Below are 22,136 nucleotides of genomic sequence, written 5' to 3' on the forward strand. Positions count from 1 at the left end.
CTACTTGTAAAGATACAGTCTAACTATACAGTCTAATTTCTTTTGTTATTTTTATTCCTATAAATCATTATCATGCCCGAAGATAATACCTGCTCCATCAGCTCCCTCCAACAGACCTGGGTAGACATTAGACATTAAAGCTATCCAGCACAAAACGCCTCGATTGATATCGATAGGGGTAGCGAAGTACATACAAAACAAACCAGCACGCTACAATACAAGCCAGACTGACGAAAAACAAAAAAATTCCCAAGCCTGCTGGATGAGACCCTCGACGGTATTATTACAGCTAAATACAATGGTATTTAACTCAGCGCCTGTCTGTGCTGTATCCACCAAATGGCGTACCATATGGTCAGTCACGACCAGTCGTCTCGTCGTCATGAGGAGCGGATGAGGAGTCTCTTTTCGTATCATAATTGTCTTCGACTTTCGTCTGATGGACGCGGCGCAGACATATGTACTCGAATGAATGGTAGAGAGGAGCCAATATAATAGTATCAGATATTCAGAATTTCGTGACGCAGAAGCAAGCAGAGAGAAAGAATGGATGTCTCTGATACACAGCACACAGCACATCAATATAAACATTTTCTTTTCCCCCCATTTTTTCTCAATTGAATACATATATATATATGGTTGCCATTAACTAATATAACTAATATATTATGCAACAAACGAGTATATATGAGATGCAATGAGATAGGCTAATAAAATGATAAGAAGAGTTAATCTTAAGCATTGTATGTACTGTACAATACATACTTCCTATAGATACCTTCCGCAATCTTGACATTTGACATGAAAATGTATAAGTACATACATTACATGTACAGAGTATAGAATAAAAAATATAATCGGACAAAGATTGGGTAGTAAAAAAAAAAGAATAAAAGAAAGAAAGAAAAGAAAGAAAAGAAAAATTAGGGACAAATATAGCAAAACAATGAGTATATGAACTCTCGAGAGTTTTTTTTTAGAGAAAAAAAGAGAGTGAGTGAAAGGGAAGGAAATAAAAGAAACAAAAGAAGAAGAAGAAGAAGAAGACATGAGCATGAGATGAGTTAAGATGAGCTAGTCTTCAACTCTGACTTAACTGGACAGCAATACTATTTTATATATTTGTTCCTGGAAAGAAATACTACAGAGTATATAAATATCTAGATGAGCATTCATTTATTTACACTCTATCACTCTATAATATCTAATATTATCTATAAATATCTATATCTATAATACAAAAAAATGAAATCTTCTCGCATATCCGGTGGGTACAGACAGATCATTCATTGTTCTATCTATTTTAAATCCGGTGTCTCCTTTCCTTTCGTTTTGAAAAGAGAATAAGAAAGAAGAAAGTAAAAGTAAAAAAAAAAGCTCCAGAAGATGGATCACAAAGTAACTCAGAAACTCTCGTCGTAGATAAATGATAGTATGTACAGTAATAATACGAACTAATAACACAATTTAAGAACGATAGATACGTGGCTTTCTTTCTTTGAGAGACAGACGGCTTTTTTTATTTCTATTGCTCATATTGTTCATGCTGGCCTGGTATGTATTTATTTTGTTTATTTATTGCATGTCTTGGAATAACTATGCAGCTGAGATCGGGCGACTATAATATAATATGATGTATAGCAAATAAAAGATATGCTTGCAAGAGGTAGCAGCAATGCGAAGATAGGAAAGGGAAAAAAAGATATCTTTACTACCACCGAGTCATAATACCACAGATCTATACTCCGTACTATCTTGCTAAGTTTAACACGTTCAACCTGGAACAGATATCTGCATGCAGACATTGTATCAAATTAACCAGCAAACTTCCGGTTCTTCTTCATCAGTTCATCTGATCTGTCACGACTCTGACTCGGCGGTCGTATTGATTGATGCCTAACCTACATACCTAACTGCCGCTGATTCATTCATTCATTTCCTCTCGATCGAGATCTTTCTTTCTTCGTGGCTGAGCTGCTTTAAATTAATTTAATTAGTGGTTTTTTTTCTTTGTTTTGTTTTGTTGGACGGACGGATGGATAGATGGATGGATAGATGGAATGTATTCATTCATCCGGATGAGGAAGGTGGTTATAGTATAACATCCATGGATGATTCCTCCGTATGGAGTACGGAGTACGGAGTAGTTACTCCGTAAAATAATATATATAGATTGCTGCGCACAGCACACCACTGCTTGAGTCGCTTGACGGTATATTGATCTCGGAGAGATGACGCAGATGATCATGATCGACAGACGGTCGGCCGCAGCCCGCTTTGTCGGATTGTCCTGGCTTAATTATCATTATTAACTTCTTAACTAACCTTCCGGCCTTTGCTTCAATAATCTGTATTCCTGATTGGCCAGCTCCGTTGTCAGAGTTCCCGTCCTCCATGTTCCCGACAGGAGGGATGAAGGGATGAAGGGATGTAATGTATCATGTTGCACATTCGTCCATCCCATCAAATCACTTAACAGGTAAGGTATCTATGGAGTACTCCGTACTAGTCTACAGTCTACTAACTACTGATGATCGGCGCGTCGTGGCACTGCTTCAGGAAGCTGGCTACCAAAGTTACTTCCTTCGAGCAGCCTCCGTATGACTGTGGAGAAACAAAAATTCCCCGCTTTTTTTCTTTATTATTCATTCATGCTTTATCAATCTTCGCTGACACTCAGTCGTGAAACTTGCCCGAAGGCTGATTGGCACTTAGCTTTAGGGAGTACGGAGTAGTGAGATCAGTTAAAACTTCACCCGACCGTATATACACCTAATTACCAGTATGGAGTACTCTGTAGACGCATTTTCAATAATGATGGACGACGACCACAGATGAGACGTGATTGCACACATGAAATACTTCAACTGGCTGCACCGGATATAAATCAGATGAATTAATTTCCTCTGGAGCACTCAGATCATCTGATCAGCCAACGCAATTAATTTAATTAATTTCCAAGGACCTCTTTTCCCGCGTTTTGGGGGCGAAAGTGAAAGCCTGCCTCACGGACACTTGGACGGGATCGGTACGCTGTACCCTGTACTCCGTACGGAGCACTCTCCAAGCCTCCAGCTGTGATGAGTTAATCAAACTCATCGGATGTATTCTACCGCACGGAGTTATCTTTGCCCGGGACAAAGTAAAGTCTCCCGCCAAGTTCCAACCTACGCTGATCTTCGTTGACAGGTGGGACTGCCTCCGACGCCTCCCTTGGAGTTGGGCCTTGGCGCCGCGCAGCATCAGCATCTGACGTGGACTGCCACTGGCCACTGGCCATATGATCCACTGATGACTACTGACAGGATGAGAGTTTATTCCACAGCAAACTCAGATTAAAAGATTAAAGAGAGAGTGTGTACAGTATGAGCTGTTGCTGCAAGTTTGCCCAACGTACGTCGATTGTTCCTGACAAACAGGCGAGCTGTGGACGGCAATAAGCCATTGGCAGATGCCCGTCAGTTCCTCAAAGAACGCAGTTGCATAAAGAAAACTCAAAACTCGTACGTACTAATAGCGACCATTCGACTACTGTGGCTGAATCCATCGTTTCAATTCTCACCAGGGTCAACCAGGGTAGCGGGAGATTGGAATTATTGTTAACCATTCAAACGGATATAAGGCTATCTCCGCGCAGTAGTGGACGGTTCGCAGGCAACGCTTGGACCGTACCTATGCCATTGTGGTGAATGAAGCTCAGCCGTTGGCGACGAACAGACCACCAGAGGCCCACTGCAATGGAGATCAATCCGCCAAGCACGGCCCGCTGCTGTCCTTAATAGCTGTGTAATAATAATTACTCGGTACAGAGTACGGAGTATTGCGTACTGTAAAAAATCCTGGCTTTCTTCAGGATAGCATCAATGCGGCCTGACTGTGACTGTGCTGTGTGGCGTAACCAACGGCCCCCATTGTGACCTTTTTTACGATTACAGTCATTGCGATGGCCCTTGGTCAAGAGTCAAGGTTCACGGCAGTGCCGTATACCCGATGCTGGGGAGATAACGTGCTGTCGCTGTGGCGCGCCTAGTGGCTATGAAGGTGTTGGTGAAGCTTATTACTGCAGTCTTTACGGAGTAGATTATCAGTTCAACTGACGGATGGTTAGAGATTAACCGGTCTGAAGCTAGCTTACTCCGTAGACGGAAAAGCGACAGGATTCCGTCTGGCAGGTCAAGTACGGAGTACTCTGTAGTCCTTTCCAGTTCAACTCCAGACTTAATACCGATATATACCGAATAAGCCGGGATTCCTGCCTCCAGGTTTCCCGCTGCAGCCTTGAAAGAATTGGTTGTGTTCAGCAACTAGTGAGAATGATCAATACCACCTTGCCCTCTAGTTACTCCGTATGCAACTACCTGGTTTCGAACATTCAAAGCAAACCGACCTGGGTTGAACTCGTGATCTGCCGTAACGCGTAAGATATCACGATGAAGGGACGATCTCTGAAGTCATTGGTGCATTTCCTAGACATCAGGGGCTATGGGGCTGAAATCTACGACTGACCATGGCTAGTCGTAAATGCTGCGACTAGGATCGAAGCACAAACTGATCACAACCGATGAAGCTCCCGCCGATGGCCAGGAATCAATGGATCAAACCAGGTCGATGTATCTGTACGGAGTACTCCGTAATATTGAAGGCGACTGCCATGGTACCTCTTTAAATACCTGCCTATTCTGGAAAATGGTATCAGGTGACGGACGACTTCCAGAACTCGACAGGTTGTGACCGATTCCATGCGCGCGCAGTAGTTCGATTTGCTTGCCACATCTCACTCTCTGGGGGGCCTGAGTGACTGGTCAGACGGTCAGAGCGAGGTCCCGGGGCCAATGCCCCGGAAGATGGCCCGAATTGGAATTGTCCGTCGGGTGGCCTCAGAGACTGTGACGACGGAGGATGGCGTCTGACTCGGACGATGACTGGCTATCGAAAGCTCCTCCGGTGCATATTGTGCGCACCTTAATTCCAGGCGGCAGATGTAGATGGGTTGTTGGATCTATCATATCACCGACTGGGGAGCATGAAACGGATTAAAGTCGGGGCGCATAGGACCTGAGCGTCGGAATTGAACGGAGCACAGGCGCAGAGCGTCAGGTGTCTGGCACAGTCCGGAGGAGACAGCCAGTTGGGAGAGCTGGCTGCGACCGGGGGGAGCGGTGGGCGGTGCGATCTAGGATCGACAGTTCGACACCAATACGATGACGACCTGCAACCTTGATGCTGGTCCTGAGGCAGCCACTGGCAACCCAACTTCAACCTCTCGCAAACGGAGCGCGCAGCACTCTGGGGGGGGGGCCGGAATCCGAGACGGTCTCCAGTGCCGAGTCAGTCACCACGACCAGGACAGGATCCCTGAGGGGGGATCACTGACGGATGGACTGATTGATTGATTGATAAGTTGGCTAGTCCGGAGGCACAGGCGCGCAGGCTGCCGATGTTTCGGCTTTGGTTCCTAACTAGGGAAGATCTCCAGATTAACAACCGCCCTAGTGGCTGCAGAAGCCACGTGAGGAACAGGGGCGTCTCCGCCGCGACACGGCGCTAGCGGGATCGTCATTTTAAGGCGGTCCAGCGTCGACACAGCTAAAACGCGGAGGGACTTTGACAGCCAGAGCAGTTGTTCTGCCTGAGAAGAGGTGTGAATCTCGTGGTGCTGAGGCGGAGGTGATTCCTCTGGTCGCTGTCCTGGTTCCTTCGTCTCTGCAATCGCATCGTGGGGCGGCAGGGTGGCAGGTAGCGACGGAGGAAGGCGTGCAGTTCGCACCTGCCCGAATCGGCCAGGCGCCAGGCAGGGCTGGGCCCAGAACGCAAGCCCCCTGGTCCTTGCCGCCGATCGCGAGTGCCAGAGTGCGCCCGCTAACGTGGCCAGCGAGCCGGGACTGCCCCGTCGTGGATGATCGGCGCCGGATGGATCTCGGTCACGGGATTTGGTGCTGCCGGGCCCCAGCTTAGTCAGCACGCCCGGACTCGCTGACTCGTGATCTTCTTAATCGGGCAGTTGTTCCCAATCCCCATTTCCCCCATGGGCCACATCGCCAAGGCGCTGCCCACTGCGCACAGAACCAACCTTCAATGCTTCAGCAAGAAACGAACCCATCACGGCATCACCGCACATCGAACTGTGCCGTGTCTCCTGGCCTCAGACGGCCGGGGAATAACGTCATCCTCCCCAGAAATGATTCATCCACTGGGATCGGGTCTTATCGCTCGGGACCATGCAGCTCCCTGGACGAGCCTCGACAAGGCCTATCTTTGTATGCAGACGCAGGCTGCAGCAAGAACAGGCCCTTCCCCGGGCGACGGGTCACGGGAAACGCGAACCACGGGGTTACTTCCCTTTGGGTCTCTTCATGCAGGACCAGCTGCATAATCCCTCCACGCAACAGCCATACGGAGAGTTTCTTCGGGGGAGCTGTCGAGAGCTGTTGGCTGCACAAAGCAGTTGAGTTTGGCATTCGTCTCCACCGCGGCCATTCCAGGCATTCCTGAAGGATACGGAGGAGGGATCGCTGGTATGAGTGGTCACACTGCCCAACTGTCAATTGCCAACAGAACTGAATGCGACTGCGCAGTGCACGATACAGCGTAGCTCGCGGTGCTATGTAGTTGTTACAACGTACTCCAGATCGTGGATCGCCATGCGTAAGCGCAGCTCCTTCGGATCCTTTTAGTCCGCCAATAATGGCGCACTGATGAGCAACTAGCCAGGGAGCTCCGCCGATTCGCGACCCGGTTACGAAATACGAGATCCCGAAAGGGGCGATGGCGGGAGATCGTTCCATCCAGTCCCGTTGCCAATAATAATAATAATATTAATAATAATATTAACAATCGGTACGGTGGCATCGCTCTTTGTGACGGCCACGAAGGGCGATTGCTTGGTCGAACAGAGAGACGAAGGCATTATTCTCCCCTGATAGTGCAGCAAGCGGACCTCGGGGGGTTGACAAGGGCGATCATTGCATTGCATGTGCCTGTCAACCCAACCATGGTACCCATCCACCCACAGGAGATGCGATCTGCAATTAAGGCAAGAAAGATCGATACGAGGTATACGAATGCTCCGTATCTATATCTCTGTCGGTACAAATGATTTTGCCTGGGTTTGATTCCCCTGGTTGCGTACGAGTATCCTGTCTCGGACAGCGTCTTGCTTGGATTCTGACGGGTAGACCTCCATACTGGGCATTAAATCGTCTTGTTAATGACCATCCTGCGTCATCCTGTACGCGTGCAGTCCCAGCAGCTTGCTCCCCGGGAACGGCCATAAGAAACTCATGGCTGGCTATATCTCCCCGTAGACTCGGGTAGATTTTCCCTGGTCCCCTGACTGGCCCAGTGGATCTGCATCTGGACAGACTTTCGGACACGTCCCGAGGCGAATCACTTGCCCGTTCGGGCAGGTAATAATTATGGAAGATCATCGATGCTGCAAAGCCACGGCCAAGACCCCAGGCCCCAGCGTCGGGACAGGCCGTTGCGGGAGAATCATGGTACGGGCGCGCCGACTGCTCGTATACTGTTGCTCAGCCAGGGATCCGGCGGCTCTGACTGGACGACGGCCAGCGGTGCATATTAACTCCCTGCGCATGGGCAGGAGGCTAGACGGCGCGAGCAACGCATGAGTGGCCTGGATAGCCGAGCGCAGGCCCACAAGGATCGCGCAGGGCAGCGCTCCTTGCGGAAGATCATCCCGGCGGGTCGCCCATTGCAGTGCAGCGCGGGCGATCCCCGTTGCCTGCTCAATGCGGCAAGACCGACCCGCGCGGCCGCGACCGCTGGCTTCCACCTTCCTTCTGGGGATGGCGATGGCCGTGCCGCGTCTCCAACTTATCAAGCATGATCATCAGCTTCATCAGCGTCATCAGAAGGAAGCACGGCCGACACAGCGCGCACCGCTGCGGTCGCCATGCCCGAGAACAGCGGGCTGGCGGCCCGATTCCCGGGGGAACTCCCCCCGTCGACGCCTCCTGACGGCCGGAGAACTGCGGGCTTGCGCCGGCCGTCCCAGATAAAACTCATGGGCGGTGGCTCTCAGCAATCCACCGCACAAGGTTGGTACGCACTGCACACGTTGCTTGCTGATTGTCCTTCATCTCGTCTTGGCTGCTGGACCAGTCGCAGATTAGGTTTTCCACTCCCTCTGCCGGTTATCCTCCGCGTGCTGGCTTCCGACGAACACCCTGTCGTTCACCTTCATCCTCCGTACACCCAGCAACAGGCGTTCATAACGACAGAGCGGGAGTTGAGCACCGAAGGCCAGCCGCGAGAGGACGGGTGTGGGGCCTCCAGCTGCTGGGAATGTGGAGAGAGGTGACGATGCACTGTGCACGGCGCGGATCCTTCGTCGGCTCCCGTGCCTGCTTGGAGCCGCTGAAGAGTCTATCCGGATAAATTCATTCGAGTCAGCGGCGCAGCGCCGTACGCCAGACGCCTGGAACAGCGTCTCCCCCGTTGATCTCCCCGATCAGCATTATTATCTAAGTTTAATGGATGGTAAATAGGGGTCACAAATTCAGGCTGTGTGCGGTTACGTGGAGGGAGCCCGTATGGTCGTCGCTGTAGCAGAATACGCTCCTGCAACCGCAGACCATGGCATCCAGCGTGTCCACTGTCTGCAGCGGTGATGCAGCTGTCAGAGCGTGGCACGCAAGGGCTGCCGGGGGGGGGGGGGTTTCGAGCGTGCTTCGACAAGGCTTCTGCGAGGTTCTCCCGCGGGCCCAGCGATCAGCCGGCGTGCATCACTGCATGGGGCTCGGAACAGCCAGCCAATATCCATGCCAAGCTCTGCGATCAGTGCAGAATGGATTATGGCAGAGCCAACAACTTGCTCCTTCCGGACCGTGCAATCAGCGCCCGGGCCGCCGGCCTGTTGGTTTGTCAGCAGACAACAGGCTGTCCCATGGATACTGCAAACTCCTCGACAACCCGCCCCCAAGGCCTTGGGTCCCGACTCTCGACTCTCGACTCTCGCTGGGAATGCCTTCCCCGTACCTATCGACTGTCGAGCGTCGTGGAAGGCATCTCGCGCCGGGTGGCCGGTGACGACCCGCTGGAGCTGGACTCTGGAGATCCGCGAGATCAGGCCTGCAGCACGGCCAGCGATCCTCCGGCCTACGATCAGCCGTTAACGGGGCAGAGAGGGCACTGTGACAGGTCCAGGCGAGAGCCACCGTTCGCGATCGACCGTGCAATGTGATTTTCTCCTGTGGATCGGCACTAGAGCGCTGGATCGAGCAAAGGCCTAACCGTTCGCGGAAATGGCCGACACGGCGCATCCTCGCGCGCTGATTGGCCGCGGCTGATCTGTCAAAGTCTGGCCCATGTGGCCGCGTCACTCGAGGCTAAAACAGCTGTATCCTCGACCATCCTAATAATACCTCGCTAGCTGCTGCGCGCCACGAGCCGGAGCCGGTGGGGACTGCACGTTCGACGGAGCAAACCCACGCCATGGCGTCTGCTCCACGAGTCCTGCCTGCCCTAATGGGCCATGGCGAGGGTGCGAGCCTAATGATCCGCATCCTCCTCCCCCTTCAGTCCAGCGTTCATTAAGCTTCCGTACCGAGGGGCTGGTCGAGACGAATCAAGGTATTACTCCGTATTAACGATATGGCGGCGTCGGAGTCAGGGTTGGCCTGACTGTTCCACTTCGGCCCCATATCAACCAACGACCCCCCTCTGCCCGGAGTACATTCATATTCCAGCCCTACTCCTCTGGCCCTTCGTCATCTGGCAAGCTGCCCCCTTCTGTTCAACACTACGTACTCCGTATATCCTTCTCGTGGGACTGTATACTTATCAAGCGGAGGGATCAAGGATCAAACTCGGTCTGCATCATGGACCTCGCCAGTCTAATAACAAGCGACTCGACCGACTCTCGTCGGCCCTCGCCGCCAGAGTCCCGTCCGCCCAGCTCTCGAACAAGGACTTTTGCCGAATGCCAGGAGAAGAATGCGCCCAACTCTTACTTTCCATCCATGAACTTCACGCAATCACCGCGGGCTCCATTGTCGCCGCCGGCAGAGGACCAGCCGAAATGCTCTCTGCCGTCCATCTCCACCCTCCTGGAGGGAGTGGACTGTGCACTTCCTCCAGCCAGTATGTAGCATCTGTGATATGCAGTCACGATCCGTTGCTAATCAACTGACAGAACGGCATCGCCCGAACCCATCTCAATCGAATGAGCCCAGCTCTCGCATGTTTCTGCCGCCTACGCCTCCGCTGCATTCGACGGGGGATTCAGCAGGGCAAACACTCTCCATCGTCATCAACCTCATCCTCCTCGCGCTCTCTCTCTACGTCCAGCAGCAGCAGTGCTACCAGCTCGATGAATCCGCCGCAGCCGCAGACACAGCTTCCACCCATTACGACGTCACTGCCAACGCCATCATCAGAGCGGCCCTCCATTTCCCAGGAGTCACGCATTTCCAGTGCTCCCTATGCATCGCCCGCACCGAGCATGGGCTCCTACACCTCGTCCGTCGAGCCGCCGGCAGCGTATCCGGCGAAAAATCCTCCCAGCTCGTACCCGGCCCAGAACGGGGCACCACCTGCAGCGGGCATGCCGCCATCGTCCCATGCACCGATGATCTCGCCGGTGACTCCGGCATGGCAGCACCACCACTACTTCCCGCCGTCCAGCTCGGCGCCGTATCCGCAGAACCACGACCGCTACGTGTGCCGGACCTGCCACAAGGCCTTCTCGCGGCCGTCGAGTCTCCGCATCCACTCGCACAGCCACACGGGCGAGAAGCCCTTCCGGTGCACGCATGTGGGGTGTGGCAAGGCGTTTAGTGTGCGCAGCAACATGAAGCGGCACGAGAGGGGCTGCCATACAGGGCGAGCCGTGACGGCTACTATAGTGTGATCAAGAGTCAGGTCGGTGAGCTGGCAGGCTCGACTCGACTCAAAAAAAAAAAAAGCTCATCTATCTACATCTGGGCACTGTAAATACAGCGTGTTTACAGCTGTCCATCTGGCGGGATTTTTTTTTTCGGCGTTTTTTAGTTTTTGACGAAATCACGTTGATACGGCCTGTACATAAGCATTTCTTTACTGATTCATGTATCTCGGTGGGGAAGGAATCGGCGCAGCTGCTTGAGATCAGTCTTGATAGATACCACGGGAGGTTTACTACTGCATGGGGAGTTGGTTTTTCTTCGGGATTACTGTATTTTTGAGAAATCTGTATATACTACATATCTATGGTCTGACTGGCCTGTCTAGACGGCCGCATTATGGATATTACTTGTTGAGCACGCGACATCGGACATTTATCCACTTCAGTAGACTAGACGGGATAAATAGAATTAGTCAATGCAGAGAAAGACATACGCGTGGTCAGAGAAGTGACCCTCATCGGCAATCGACATCCGATTGATTGATTGACTGACTGATGATTGATTCCCAACCCAACCTAACCAACAACAGAATGTGGATAGACCGAACATGGTTCGCCAAGCAGAGCAGAGCTGACTGACCAGACTGACCAGACCAAACCAAACGATGTGATGAGCAAGCAAGCAAGCAAGCAAGCAAGCAGCAGACAATCAATAATCAAGTAATCAATCGAATACAAACTACCTACCTAAGTAAGTAAGTAAGTAACTATCTAACGTCAGCGCCCGGTAAATACTCCGCAATAATCATTCCAATAATCATTCATTAATTATTAGGTACTCCGTACGGAGTAGGTAGGTAGGTAGGTGAGTTAAGTAGGTACTGTATATGACCTTCCTAGATAAGTCTAGTCTAGTCTAGTGTAGCTAGCTAGCATCGCAGACGGTTACGCTCAGGCTTCAGCTCATGCCTCATGGATGATGGATGATGGATGGATGGATGCTATCCATGGATGTAATGTAACCCTACCTTGCTGGCTGGTGTGTTTGTCGCGTGGTGTGGCGTGGCATGCCGCATGCATGGCTTTCTTGGCTTGCTTGGCTGATTGGCTTGGGCTTGGGCTGGGCATGGGCTTAGGATTGCTGCTGCAGCAGGGATGCTTGCGTTGTGCTATATTAATAATATAATATTAACCACTACTGATAATATACGCAGTACTGCGGAGTTCAAATTGATACTTGAATAGTTGTGATAGACTAGACTATACGGAGTAGACACCATATATCTGATACCTAGGTATTGACTACTGAGGTGTATTCTATTCTAATCTTCTTTTCTAATCTAATCAAGGAAGGTGGTCACAGTATGCAGCCCTCTATGTTAGTTACTATACTGTTCTATTATTATTATTGGTATTATGAATATTATTTCTGTTCTATGCAATCTAGTTGTGCTGCATATACATATGTTGATCCTGCTGAAGTTTACTCGAATCTGTCTGTCTGTCCAGTTCGGCCTTTGTCCTGTCTGTCCAGTTCGGCCTTTGTCCTGCCTGTCCTGTATTTACTTTCCTTGACAAATTGCAAAGAATAGGATTTATGCCCAAGCGTTGCATTTGCATTTATTTATTATTTCTTACCTACGGTTTGTTGGTTGTTATCTGATTTGATCGACAGGTGGACAGACTGACTGACTGACTGACTGATGGCTAGCTGGCTGGGTAATTAGCTGGCTAGAATGGCTGGCTGGCTAGCTGAGGGATCCCATCGATGATCAATAATCAATCAATAATAAGCCTGATTGATCATCGACAGACTGATTTTCGCCCCTCTTGGGGCTTCTGTTTTTACTCCCTCATGCGAAATGATTAACCAACCAGATAGCCTACTAGCTAGCTACCTAAGCTAACTAACCCCCACTCCAGCTATTCATTCATTCATTCATTCCTTCATTGCAGTGGATGGTGGTAATCATGACAGTGATCATGATGATGATCAGGAGGAGGAGGAAGATCGGATGATCAGATGATGATGCACATGCCCTTGCACATGCACAGACCCTACTCTACAGAGAGTTGCTGTATGTATGTATGTATGTACAGTGCATACAGACATGCAAAATTAACTAATCAATCGACGTCACCTAAGCCTGGTGGGTACCAACAATCGTCCATTGTCCATCCATCTATATCTGATAGGAGGGATAATAAATATAAGATGCCTGCAGGGAATTATTATTAATTGTGAATTAAATAGTTGAGGGGATAATTCCCAGACTATTAGATGTTTTAATAAATATAGTTCTATTATATAGTGTTATATACTATGCTATGATATACTATTGAATTCTACGAAATCGATAGATCGGAAAATATACCCGACTCGGCAGGTAGGTACTTGTCAATATGTACTGTATGTACTCCATAGGTGATCGATGATAGTATGATGCATACTAATAGTACTACTACTAAATATACTAGTTTTAATAATGTTTATATTAATATTACGTTGCTTTATATGCCCGGAAAAGTGTTAGATTAGTTACGTACAGTACATAACTAGGTTTGCCAGGGTAGGGTACGGTAGAGTAGGGTAAACAGGCAGGGAAGGGAAGCCTTGTGGAATAATATATACAGTGAGATACCACGGTAATATAATTTATTAACGACTCACTAGATAGTGCGAGTAAGTATGTACTCCGGAGATACGGAGATAAAAGGACAGGACATGTGTTAATTAATTAATATACAGGGCTACATGCTAGGCAGGTATCGAGTGATCATCCATGCCTCTTGTAGTTGATTAGTTAATTATTTAGTCTATTAATTAATTAATCTATTACCTTGACTACACGATTGGCTATATCAATCCATCCATTACTCATGACTCGTACGAGGATTGTATTCAGCCTTCACCTGTATTCAGCTCTCACTCAGCAGGCAGCCCCGTTGTAGAGGAAGGGGATAGAATGGAGGAAATGGAGGGGAAGGACTCACTCAAGTGCACTGGTAGCGAGTGTAACCTAGATCCATCATCACGATCCATCGATCCATCCAGAGATCCATGGATAAGCATGGGCCAGAAGGTTGGCAGAAACAAAAAAAATTCTCGAGAGGAAAAAAAAAGAAAACCACGTTCCCTAACATCCCAACGTCCCACCTACATTCCAACTATTAACCTTGGAACTGTGGAACAGCAATGCCACATGGCAAAAAGAAAAGAAAAGAAAAGAAACATTCTAGAACTTGGTCCATGTCCCTAGGTATTCCTATTCCGTAATGTATGGAGTAGTGTGGAATCATGAGATCATCGACTGATCGAACATTCTTCGAATTTAGGCCGAAGAATTCAATAAATGTTTTCCCTACTAACTAGTAAATAATAAATAATACTATCGAGTACCTAGGTAAGGTCCGTACGGTACCTACCGTAGGATATTATTCTTCTCTATGTACTGTACAGTACACATCTAGGTGATGCTTGCGGAGTACGGACATCCCGGAATTCCATGGACGAACTCAACTCGGCGTCTCCCGTCGGGATTTTTTTTTCCCCTCGACTGGAACCAATCATTGCTTGCCTCTCGCTTCTCTCGCTTATTGCTGCCTCTTGAGTGAGTGAGACTGACGCCACGCTGGTTGAATACTGGAAGGATTTGGTTTAGTTTAATTTGATTTGTTGAACTTAGTTAGCTGACTGCACTGTCTGTCTGTACTGTATGTACGTGAGATCTCTTCTGATGAGTAGTAGGTAGGTACTTACCTGAGGTGCTGCAGCTTATAGGCCTCGAAGTAAGGATGACTGTCATAAATTATCTGACTTGTCAGTGGGTATATAATAATATACGTGGCTGTAACTACGTAGGATCAGCTCCATTCCACAATTACCAATTCCTCAGCCGGAGGATTTGTCTAGTCGGTTACATCCTGTAGGTATGTATACTATGCCTGCCTAGGTAGGATTATGCGCATCCAGTACACCCAATCAAGTATCCATGGACGGATTCGCCCAGAGTCTGAAACAATTATTAATATTATTATATTAACCAGTACTATGTTGTAAGTTTGTACTGTACATACATACATACATCCAGACCCATCTACTCTATCTATCTACCTACCTACCTACCTATCAATTCTATGTGAATTGTCTGATTAGATTGAGACTCTGTATATATATGCCACTCTTGGATCCACATGATGGTAATACATAAACTCAGTAGTTTACGTAGATAGGTATATGTCCAGTGAGGCTATCACAGTTGTACAGTACATACAGTACTTACCAAATATAGTCCGTAAGATCGAGTACATGCCTTGACTTACGTCTTATTCATATTTGTCAAGTTACGTCTTTATTCGTTTTCTCAAGCTAGTACTATACATACAGGTATATATATGCTCTCGACTGTATCAAATCAAAGAAATTAGATTCCCTCTTCATTTCTCGAATCCAATTGAGATAAGTAATTAATAAAATGGTTTCCTTAGAAGTTTTCGCTGTCATAGATAGATAGATTATGTATCTACTTTTAATAATAATGAGATCTGAAACTGATAAACAAGAGAAAGACAAGTTTGGTTTTATTTGATCGTGTCGTGTCGAAACGAACTGAAGACAGAGAAAGCCCTGGGAACTATACAAAAGAGAAAGAAAATCTGGAATGGAAGAGAAGAGCGCATTTAATCATAAAAACCCAAAGCTCAATGCTTTTTTTTAAATTTGGAAAGTGAATGAATGGCTATCTTCTCTGCTTCCTCTTGGTCAATCATCAATCAATCAATGAAGTAATCAATGTCTTTAAATTAATCCTCCTCTATGTTGGAGACCGACTGATTGAGATTTTTGGTAAGAAGTATATCTCCGAGTAAGAGATCTATCCCATCTTGAATACGATGAACCTGGTAGATGGAGAAATCGAGAGATCGTGAGATCGTGAGATCATGTTACACTGCATTGCATGCATCGCATCGCATCACATCGCAGTGTTACACACACGCTTTCTATCTCTGCAGGGGAATGAGGTACAGTATATGTGTATATGCTGCGCCAGAGTCCAGTCAGTCAATCAATCAGTCAGTCAGTCAGTGAGTCAGAAGTCCGGAGAGTAGTTTCAGTTACCTGGCTGTTTTGTAGATTGAAGAATATAAACTCAACACGCCTGAATAATATAAGCCTCCGATTTGCTTGAGTTGAATCGGTTAAGTGACGAAGGCTGATGATAACCTACATAGTTACCCAGGGAGGTGTAGTCTTGACGGACAACACTCGCTGGTTCTGTCTGAGGTCACAGCTGGACCAGGTTATTATTCATTGCTAGATATAGAAACTGCTTATCTACCTAGGTATATATCTAATTCTATCTTGTCATTGCTATATATCAAGATCTTCTGCATTGCGTATGTCATCATGCACATCAATGCATTCGTAAATCGTCACTCTTGCTGTATGTGTGTATATATAGTCCAACTTATGCATCCAGATTGAGCTTCTCCAACAGTCGATCCAACTTCTCCAGCAGGATTTTATAGTTGATCGCATCGCTGTCAAACTCGTCCTCGACAATGTCGCCATCCAACGTCCGGATGATCGGCCTGTTCTCCGCCGCCGGCGCAGCCTGCGTCTCGGGAGCAGCTACCTCACCAGCTGGCTTCTCCTCCTTCGGCGCATCGGAGGCCGTCTGGTTCTCCTCCTTCGCTTTCGGATACCAGTTCTTGGGCGCATTCGCCGTCAGCATCTCCACCAGTCCCGTATCGTCGAACCGCAGCCGGAACCGCTCGCCCAGATAGAACCGGATATCATCGAGCAGCTCGATCGTATCCGTCTCTTCTCGCCGCTGGATCCGCGTCGCCGACTCTTTGATCAGCTCGGCAAACTCTGGCCTGTCGATGTGCTCTTCCAACCGGTAGGCCAGATAACGTGCCCCAAACTCTTCCAGTCGCTGCACCCGCGTGAGCCAGGCCGCGCGGATGATCTCGTAGATATCGATCTCCTCCGCCTCCTCGGCTTCCGTTTCAGCCGCGCCCGCGCCTTTGGCTTGTTTCCTGGGTCGGGTTTTCGACGCCTGCGCCTGGGACAGATTCCCGCTACCCAAGCTGCTGATCACCACGGCCGCTTTGTTCTTGAGCTTCTCGATAAAAAGAAGATCGGCTGCGAAAAGCACGTCGACCGCTATATCGAGCGAAAAGTCGGCCTTTTCCGTGTAGAAGTAGGTCAGGATGATTTCCAGAACCTCCGGGGAGCAGTCCACGTGGATAATCTGGAGGTGTTCCGTCACCTGGGCCTCCTTAAAAGTGGAGGAAAACATGGCATTGAAGAACTCGGAGCGCAGGAGCATCGCTCGATGAACCGGATACAGAACTGACTTCTGCTTGCGGCCACCCTTGGTATCCTCTGCTGCCGATGCTCCAGGCCCCACTGGAATCGAGCTCGTCTCGCCATTTTCTTGCGTCTGCGCATCGTTCTGGTCCTCCCCATCTTCAATCACCTCATCCGCCCGGAGCAAGACGTCGGCAAAAATGGCGTTGTTGCGATCCCACTTCACCTCGTTCACCTTGCTGGTCTCGACGACAAGCTTGTTCCCGAGAACATTTTCCCGGAACCACGATTCAAACTGATCGCGACCTCTTGCCACTTCTGCCGTCCTCCTCTGCCTAGTCCGCCTCCGGTCCCCGGTATCCAGGATACTGTCGAGGAGATTGGGGATTTCAAGGTACTTTGCGATTTTATCAACTCCGGCCGCCACTTCGGACTCGGTATACCCAGTGCCAGGGCCGCTCCGAAGCTCCCTCGGCGCCTCGCCGAGGTACAGGTACTTGATAGCAGCACCAAAGGCCTGCGGCGGAATCGTGCTGGGAATCCTCAATGTTGTCGACCCAGGTGACGCAGCTAGCTTCTTTTTGAAGTATGGCGATCGCGCAGCCAGTATAAACTTGTGCAGAAACAGAGATTCCTCGCCGTCTGTCACCACAATATCCCAGGTCTGCGGGTGGTCCCGCGTCAAAAGCGAGGAGATATGGGCCGCAAACGGTTGGAGAGGGTCCGTCGACTTGGAATAATCATACTCCAGCAGCAAATTGCGTATACGATCGTTCAGAGCGTTATATAGGCATCTGCAGAAATCAACCCGCAGCGATTAGCATCATCCCAGCACACAGTCACTCCCTGTACGCACCTTTCACCCTGAAATGTATCCCGTTCACACAAGGCACCCGAGTCGAGAAGAAGCTGGACCACCTCGAAATGTCCGCAGAGGCTGGCCTTCAGGGCTCGTCAGCCAGGCGTCCTGCTTCGGCAGTGGCGTCGAAGTGCCTTACCAAGATCAACGGAGTGTAGTCGAAGGGGTCCCGCGCATTGATGTTGACGCCTTCCGAGATCTTTTCTTGGCAGAGCTTCAGGTCGCCTCGTCGACAGGCATCGCAGAGGGTCCGGAAGCCCTCGCTCAGGTCGAGCGGATTGTCCTCCTTGAGAACCCCCTCATGGATGAGCTTCTTCTCGTTGTGCAGGCTGATCTCGAGCTGGTCTTTGCGAAGAACGGTTTCCGTCATAGCGAAGACGCTCAGTAGCCCCGTGCTGCAGACGCTGCAGAGAGGAGGGCGAGCACGACATGGTCGATCAGAGATAGAGATGTGCGGGGACTCGGGCTCGCGCAACCGGATGCTGCCTTAGCTTATCGATAACGATCACGTGGGCGGCTGCTGGCAAACGGTGGCAGCGACACAACACACCCCGTTGCCACGCAGCAGACACAGGCAAAGGATGGCACAACCCGATTGCTCCTGCAAATACAAACGAGGAATCATGGCTGAAGCTTCTCTACACGCATCTGAACAGCATCTGTGAGAATCCATGTCAACAATATGACATCATCCACAACACGTGCACCGTTGTCCGGGTCCTGGTGTTTCTATCTGCTGATTGGAGGGCTGTGGGTCTGCCACGGCCCCGTTGCTCACCGCCTGCCGCGTCGGGCGGGGAATGCTGGACTGCGTTGCTCAGCAACAGAGCTCCCCCTAAACATCGAGCTGTCGCGACAGAACTTAGTTGTTAGACTCTCATCCATGGATTTATTCTGCCCGGTCCATCCATGCCCACCAGCTGCGTAGCCTCCTTGTTTGTCTCTACTAACAAAGCAGGATTTCAGCACCAGCATTCGTCTTTCATGAGGTGACAACTCCTTCGCTGCTAACGCTCATCGACCGGCTTTGTTCACGACTTCACTTACGTCTCTCCGGTTGATCGATCTGGTGAACTGTCACAATGTCGTCGTCCTCCTCCTCCACTGCGGCGGCAGAGAACGACAAATATGAGGTGCTGGAGAGGATTGGTAAGCCTCTGAAACTCCCACACGACCTTGTCTTTCCTACACAAGCTGACAGCACTCTAGGAAGTGGCTCCTTTGGAGTCATCCGCAAGGTCAAGCGCAAGTCAGATGGATTTGTAAGACACCACACGCTCCAATTGTATACATGTAGCTAATACTGGGTCCAGATTCTCTGCCGGAAGGAAATCAACTACATCAAGATGTCCCAGAAAGAACGGGAACAGCTCACGGCCGAATTCAATATCCTGAGTTCCCTGAGACACCCCAACATCGTCGCCTACTACCACCGAGAACACCTCAAGGCCACGCAAGACCTGTATCTCTACATGGAATACTGCGGGGGCGGTGACCTGGGCATGGTCATCAAGAACCTCAAGGCCACGAACAAATATGCGGAAGAGGAGTTTGTTTGGCGTGTTCTGTCCCAATTGGTGACCGCTCTGTATCGCTGCCACTATGGAGTCGACCCTCCACCTGTGGGATCGAACATCCTGGGACCGGTCCCAAAGCAACAGGGTCTCAAGGGGAAGCAGGCGCAGGTCATGATCTTGCATCGCGATCTCAAGCCGGAAAATAGTCAGTTTCACCAGTGCAGCTACCATCCGCAAAGAACTAGCTAACCTGTTGCCATAGTCTTCCTGGGAAGTGATAACACTGTCAAGCTGGGTGACTTTGGGCTGTCCAAATTGATGCAATCCCACGACTTTGCGTCCACGTATGTCGGCACTCCTTTCTACATGTCTCCCGAGATCTGTGCGGCCGAAAAGTATACCCTGCACTCGGATATCTGGGCCGTGGGTTGCATCATGTATGAGCTTTGCCAGAAGCAGCCACCTTTCAACGCAAAGACCCATATTCAGTTGGTGCAGAAGATCCGGGAGGGCAAGTTCGCACCACTGCCAGACTTCTACTCCTCCGAGTTGAAGAACGTCATTGCAAGCTGCCTACGTGTCAACCCTGAGCACCGCCCGGACACGGCTGCCCTGCTGAATCTTCCTATCATTCGATTGATGCGAAAGGAGAGGGAGCTTCTCGATCAAGAGAAGAATTTGAAGAAACGTGAAGAGGCAGTGACCCAAAAGGCGAAGGAACTGGAGCAGAAGTTGGCCAATTTCGAAAAGGAAAAGGCTGAAGCCCGAAATGAGATCGAGAACACCGTTCGCCGAGAATGGGAAGTTAAGGCGCGGCTGGAAATTGATCGTCAAGTTCAGATGGAACTTGACAGGCTTCGCAAGCGATTCGAACTGGAGGTACAAGAAAGAGTTGCCGCGGAGTTGGAGAAACTGAACAAGAACGCTGGCATCCAGCAAAATCAGGACTATGCCTCTATGGTTCCTCAGCATGGAGCCTCAGCGTCTTCAGCCAGTGCCGGCGAGGACTCGGATTTCCCCTCGACCACTGATTTGAGTGAACTATCCTTGGATTCGCCTTCCTCCAACAAGAATAAGCCCGGCAAGAAAGAGACCCGGACTCCTTTCAGTCGTGCCAAGACCGCGATCGACTCGCCGGTTGATGTCCAGATGGCCGAACCCTCCCCGATCTCGATAGCGTCCCTATCTCTGTCTCCGCGTCGTACTGGCACGCTCTCTTCTGCTTCTAAGAACATCTTCGCGGAGGAAAGGCCGAAATGGGAGCCGACGATGGCGTGCTCGGATGATGACGAGGATATTCCTGATCTGCCATCGCCTACTCGGCCCAAAGTGAAGCCTGATCCCTTCAAGGCCCCCAGACGTCCTCTGCTTCGGCAGAATACCGCGGCGATGATGCAGAAATTAAGCAACCAGCCTTCGCTCTTTCCAACGGGAACCTCCCGGCTTCCTCATCCGGGCTCGATGAACTCAGGGCCGTCCCAGCCTGAAGGGCGTCAAGCCGTTGGCGAGACAAAGCCCAGGTCGCCCAACCGGCGGTTGTCCAAGATCCCATCCTCGACCAACCTTGCTGCCGATGCAAACTCCCCCACGCGGAAAAATGGAACCAAGCAGCTTAGCTCTAAAGCCAATGGTGGTGGTGAAGAAATGTTCAAGGCTGTTATGCAACGCAATATGGGAGGTCGCACCCTGGTCGAACTTGCCCAGGCCAGGGCTGGTGGTCGTCCCATCGATGATACGAAACGCATTTCGAGTGATTCGAATGTTAACGCTGGAGGTCGCCCCTCGAATGCCAGCGACCGAGACCCTCCTGCTACCTGGGATCCCGAGACGGAGGAAATGCCCAGCCCTTTCCTAACTCGAGGCAACAAGGTCATCCGGAATTTGAGATAGGAGAGACATTGTCTATCCACGATCCTTACGCAGGTGAGAGATTGCCTCGACAGGTGTGGATACGTTCACTGGCGATCCCATGTTCCGGACCAAGTCTTATCGAGCCCAGTGACTTCCGTGTCCCATGATTTGACGGATTTCCTTAATGTTTGCTTTGTTCAGCATTTGCTTGACATTCTGGTGTTCTGGTTGGATAAGTCATGTTCAAGGGTGGCGGTGTCGCATTACTCGGCGTGAAGGGTTTGGTTTTCTTGAGGTTTTGTTAACGACATCATTCGCTCCTTTCGGTTGATTCTCCCTTTTTTTTTCTTTTGTCTTTTGTCTTTTTGTTGAAACTGCACTTTGGGCTGCCAGATTCAATATGGCATTAGTTCTGTACAGCTTATTTCCAGGACCCACAGAACTTGACCCCGTCCCTCCCCCCGGAGAGCAATCTGGAAAGAGGGCAATCTCCCACCCCGCTCATTCTATCTTTCCTTTGAAATATGGCTTTGTGATTTGAATATGTTCGATTAGACATTGGCGCAGATCTGGCAGTTTTGTGTGGGTCGGCTGTATGCTAGATGTGGAGTACATATCTATCTATGCCATTATCCTTTTAATCTGTGTCGACAGTAAAAAGATTCAACTTTTTATCTCCTTGTAGCAAAAGTACGGCGCCTCATCTACTGGCGAATGGTCCGTAATTCTGGTTGAAAGTGAGGAGAGAAG

At 49.8% G+C, this 22,136-nt stretch overlaps 7 protein-coding genes across 7 annotated transcripts; 4 read left to right on the forward strand and 3 right to left on the reverse strand.

Moving 5' to 3' along the window:
- T310_7035 (uncharacterized protein) lies at nucleotides 1-591 on the reverse strand (the record flags this gene model as incomplete). The annotated part of the gene is made up of 4 exons (XM_013470165.1): nucleotides 1-23; nucleotides 90-116; nucleotides 195-210; nucleotides 349-591. The coding sequence occupies 4 exons, from the start codon at nucleotides 589-591 to the stop codon at nucleotides 1-3; spliced, it is 309 nt and encodes a 102-aa protein (XP_013325619.1).
- A 1,333-nt stretch (nucleotides 592-1,924) lies between these two features.
- T310_7036 (uncharacterized protein) lies at nucleotides 1,925-3,547 on the reverse strand (the record flags this gene model as incomplete). The annotated part of the gene is made up of 7 exons (XM_013470166.1): nucleotides 1,925-1,974; nucleotides 2,192-2,290; nucleotides 2,326-2,488; nucleotides 2,854-2,924; nucleotides 3,172-3,295; nucleotides 3,398-3,424; nucleotides 3,512-3,547. The coding sequence occupies 7 exons, from the start codon at nucleotides 3,545-3,547 to the stop codon at nucleotides 1,925-1,927; spliced, it is 570 nt and encodes a 189-aa protein (XP_013325620.1).
- Nucleotides 3,548-7,912: 4,365 nt separating this feature from the next.
- T310_7037 (uncharacterized protein) lies at nucleotides 7,913-9,202 on the forward strand (the record flags this gene model as incomplete). The annotated part of the gene is made up of 3 exons (XM_013470167.1): nucleotides 7,913-8,061; nucleotides 8,267-8,499; nucleotides 8,625-9,202. The coding sequence occupies 3 exons, from the start codon at nucleotides 7,913-7,915 to the stop codon at nucleotides 9,200-9,202; spliced, it is 960 nt and encodes a 319-aa protein (XP_013325621.1).
- Nucleotides 9,203-9,839: 637 nt separating this feature from the next.
- T310_7038 (uncharacterized protein) lies at nucleotides 9,840-10,797 on the forward strand (the record flags this gene model as incomplete). Its single annotated transcript, XM_013470168.1, has 2 exons — nucleotides 9,840-10,101; nucleotides 10,154-10,797. The coding sequence occupies 2 exons, from the start codon at nucleotides 9,840-9,842 to the stop codon at nucleotides 10,795-10,797; spliced, it is 906 nt and encodes a 301-aa protein (XP_013325622.1).
- Nucleotides 10,798-13,246: 2,449 nt separating this feature from the next.
- Nucleotides 13,247-14,999, forward strand: T310_7039 (uncharacterized protein; the record flags this gene model as incomplete). The annotated part of the gene is made up of 12 exons (XM_013470169.1): nucleotides 13,247-13,253; nucleotides 13,322-13,372; nucleotides 13,518-13,526; nucleotides 13,593-13,609; nucleotides 13,750-13,926; nucleotides 14,248-14,252; nucleotides 14,304-14,328; nucleotides 14,534-14,561; nucleotides 14,618-14,663; nucleotides 14,712-14,773; nucleotides 14,891-14,899; nucleotides 14,935-14,999. The coding sequence occupies 12 exons, from the start codon at nucleotides 13,247-13,249 to the stop codon at nucleotides 14,997-14,999; spliced, it is 501 nt and encodes a 166-aa protein (XP_013325623.1).
- Nucleotides 15,000-16,311: 1,312 nt separating this feature from the next.
- T310_7040 (Ankyrin repeat and BTB/POZ domain protein) lies at nucleotides 16,312-18,388 on the reverse strand (the record flags this gene model as incomplete). Its single annotated transcript, XM_013470170.1, has 3 exons — nucleotides 16,312-17,953; nucleotides 18,016-18,068; nucleotides 18,158-18,388. 3 exons carry the CDS (start codon nucleotides 18,386-18,388, stop codon nucleotides 16,312-16,314), a joined length of 1,926 nt encoding a protein of 641 aa, XP_013325624.1.
- Nucleotides 18,389-19,100: 712 nt separating this feature from the next.
- T310_7041 (Non-specific serine/threonine protein kinase) lies at nucleotides 19,101-21,425 on the forward strand (the record flags this gene model as incomplete). Its single annotated transcript, XM_013470171.1, has 4 exons — nucleotides 19,101-19,167; nucleotides 19,228-19,280; nucleotides 19,332-19,740; nucleotides 19,798-21,425. 4 exons carry the CDS (start codon nucleotides 19,101-19,103, stop codon nucleotides 21,423-21,425), a joined length of 2,157 nt encoding a protein of 718 aa, XP_013325625.1.
- Nucleotides 21,426-22,136: the final 711 nt, after the last annotated feature.

Source organism: Rasamsonia emersonii, assembly GCF_000968595.1.
Source record: "Rasamsonia emersonii CBS 393.64 chromosome Unknown ctg1118621760493, whole genome shotgun sequence".
Taxonomy (NCBI): Eukaryota; Fungi; Ascomycota; class Eurotiomycetes; order Eurotiales; family Trichocomaceae; genus Rasamsonia; species Rasamsonia emersonii.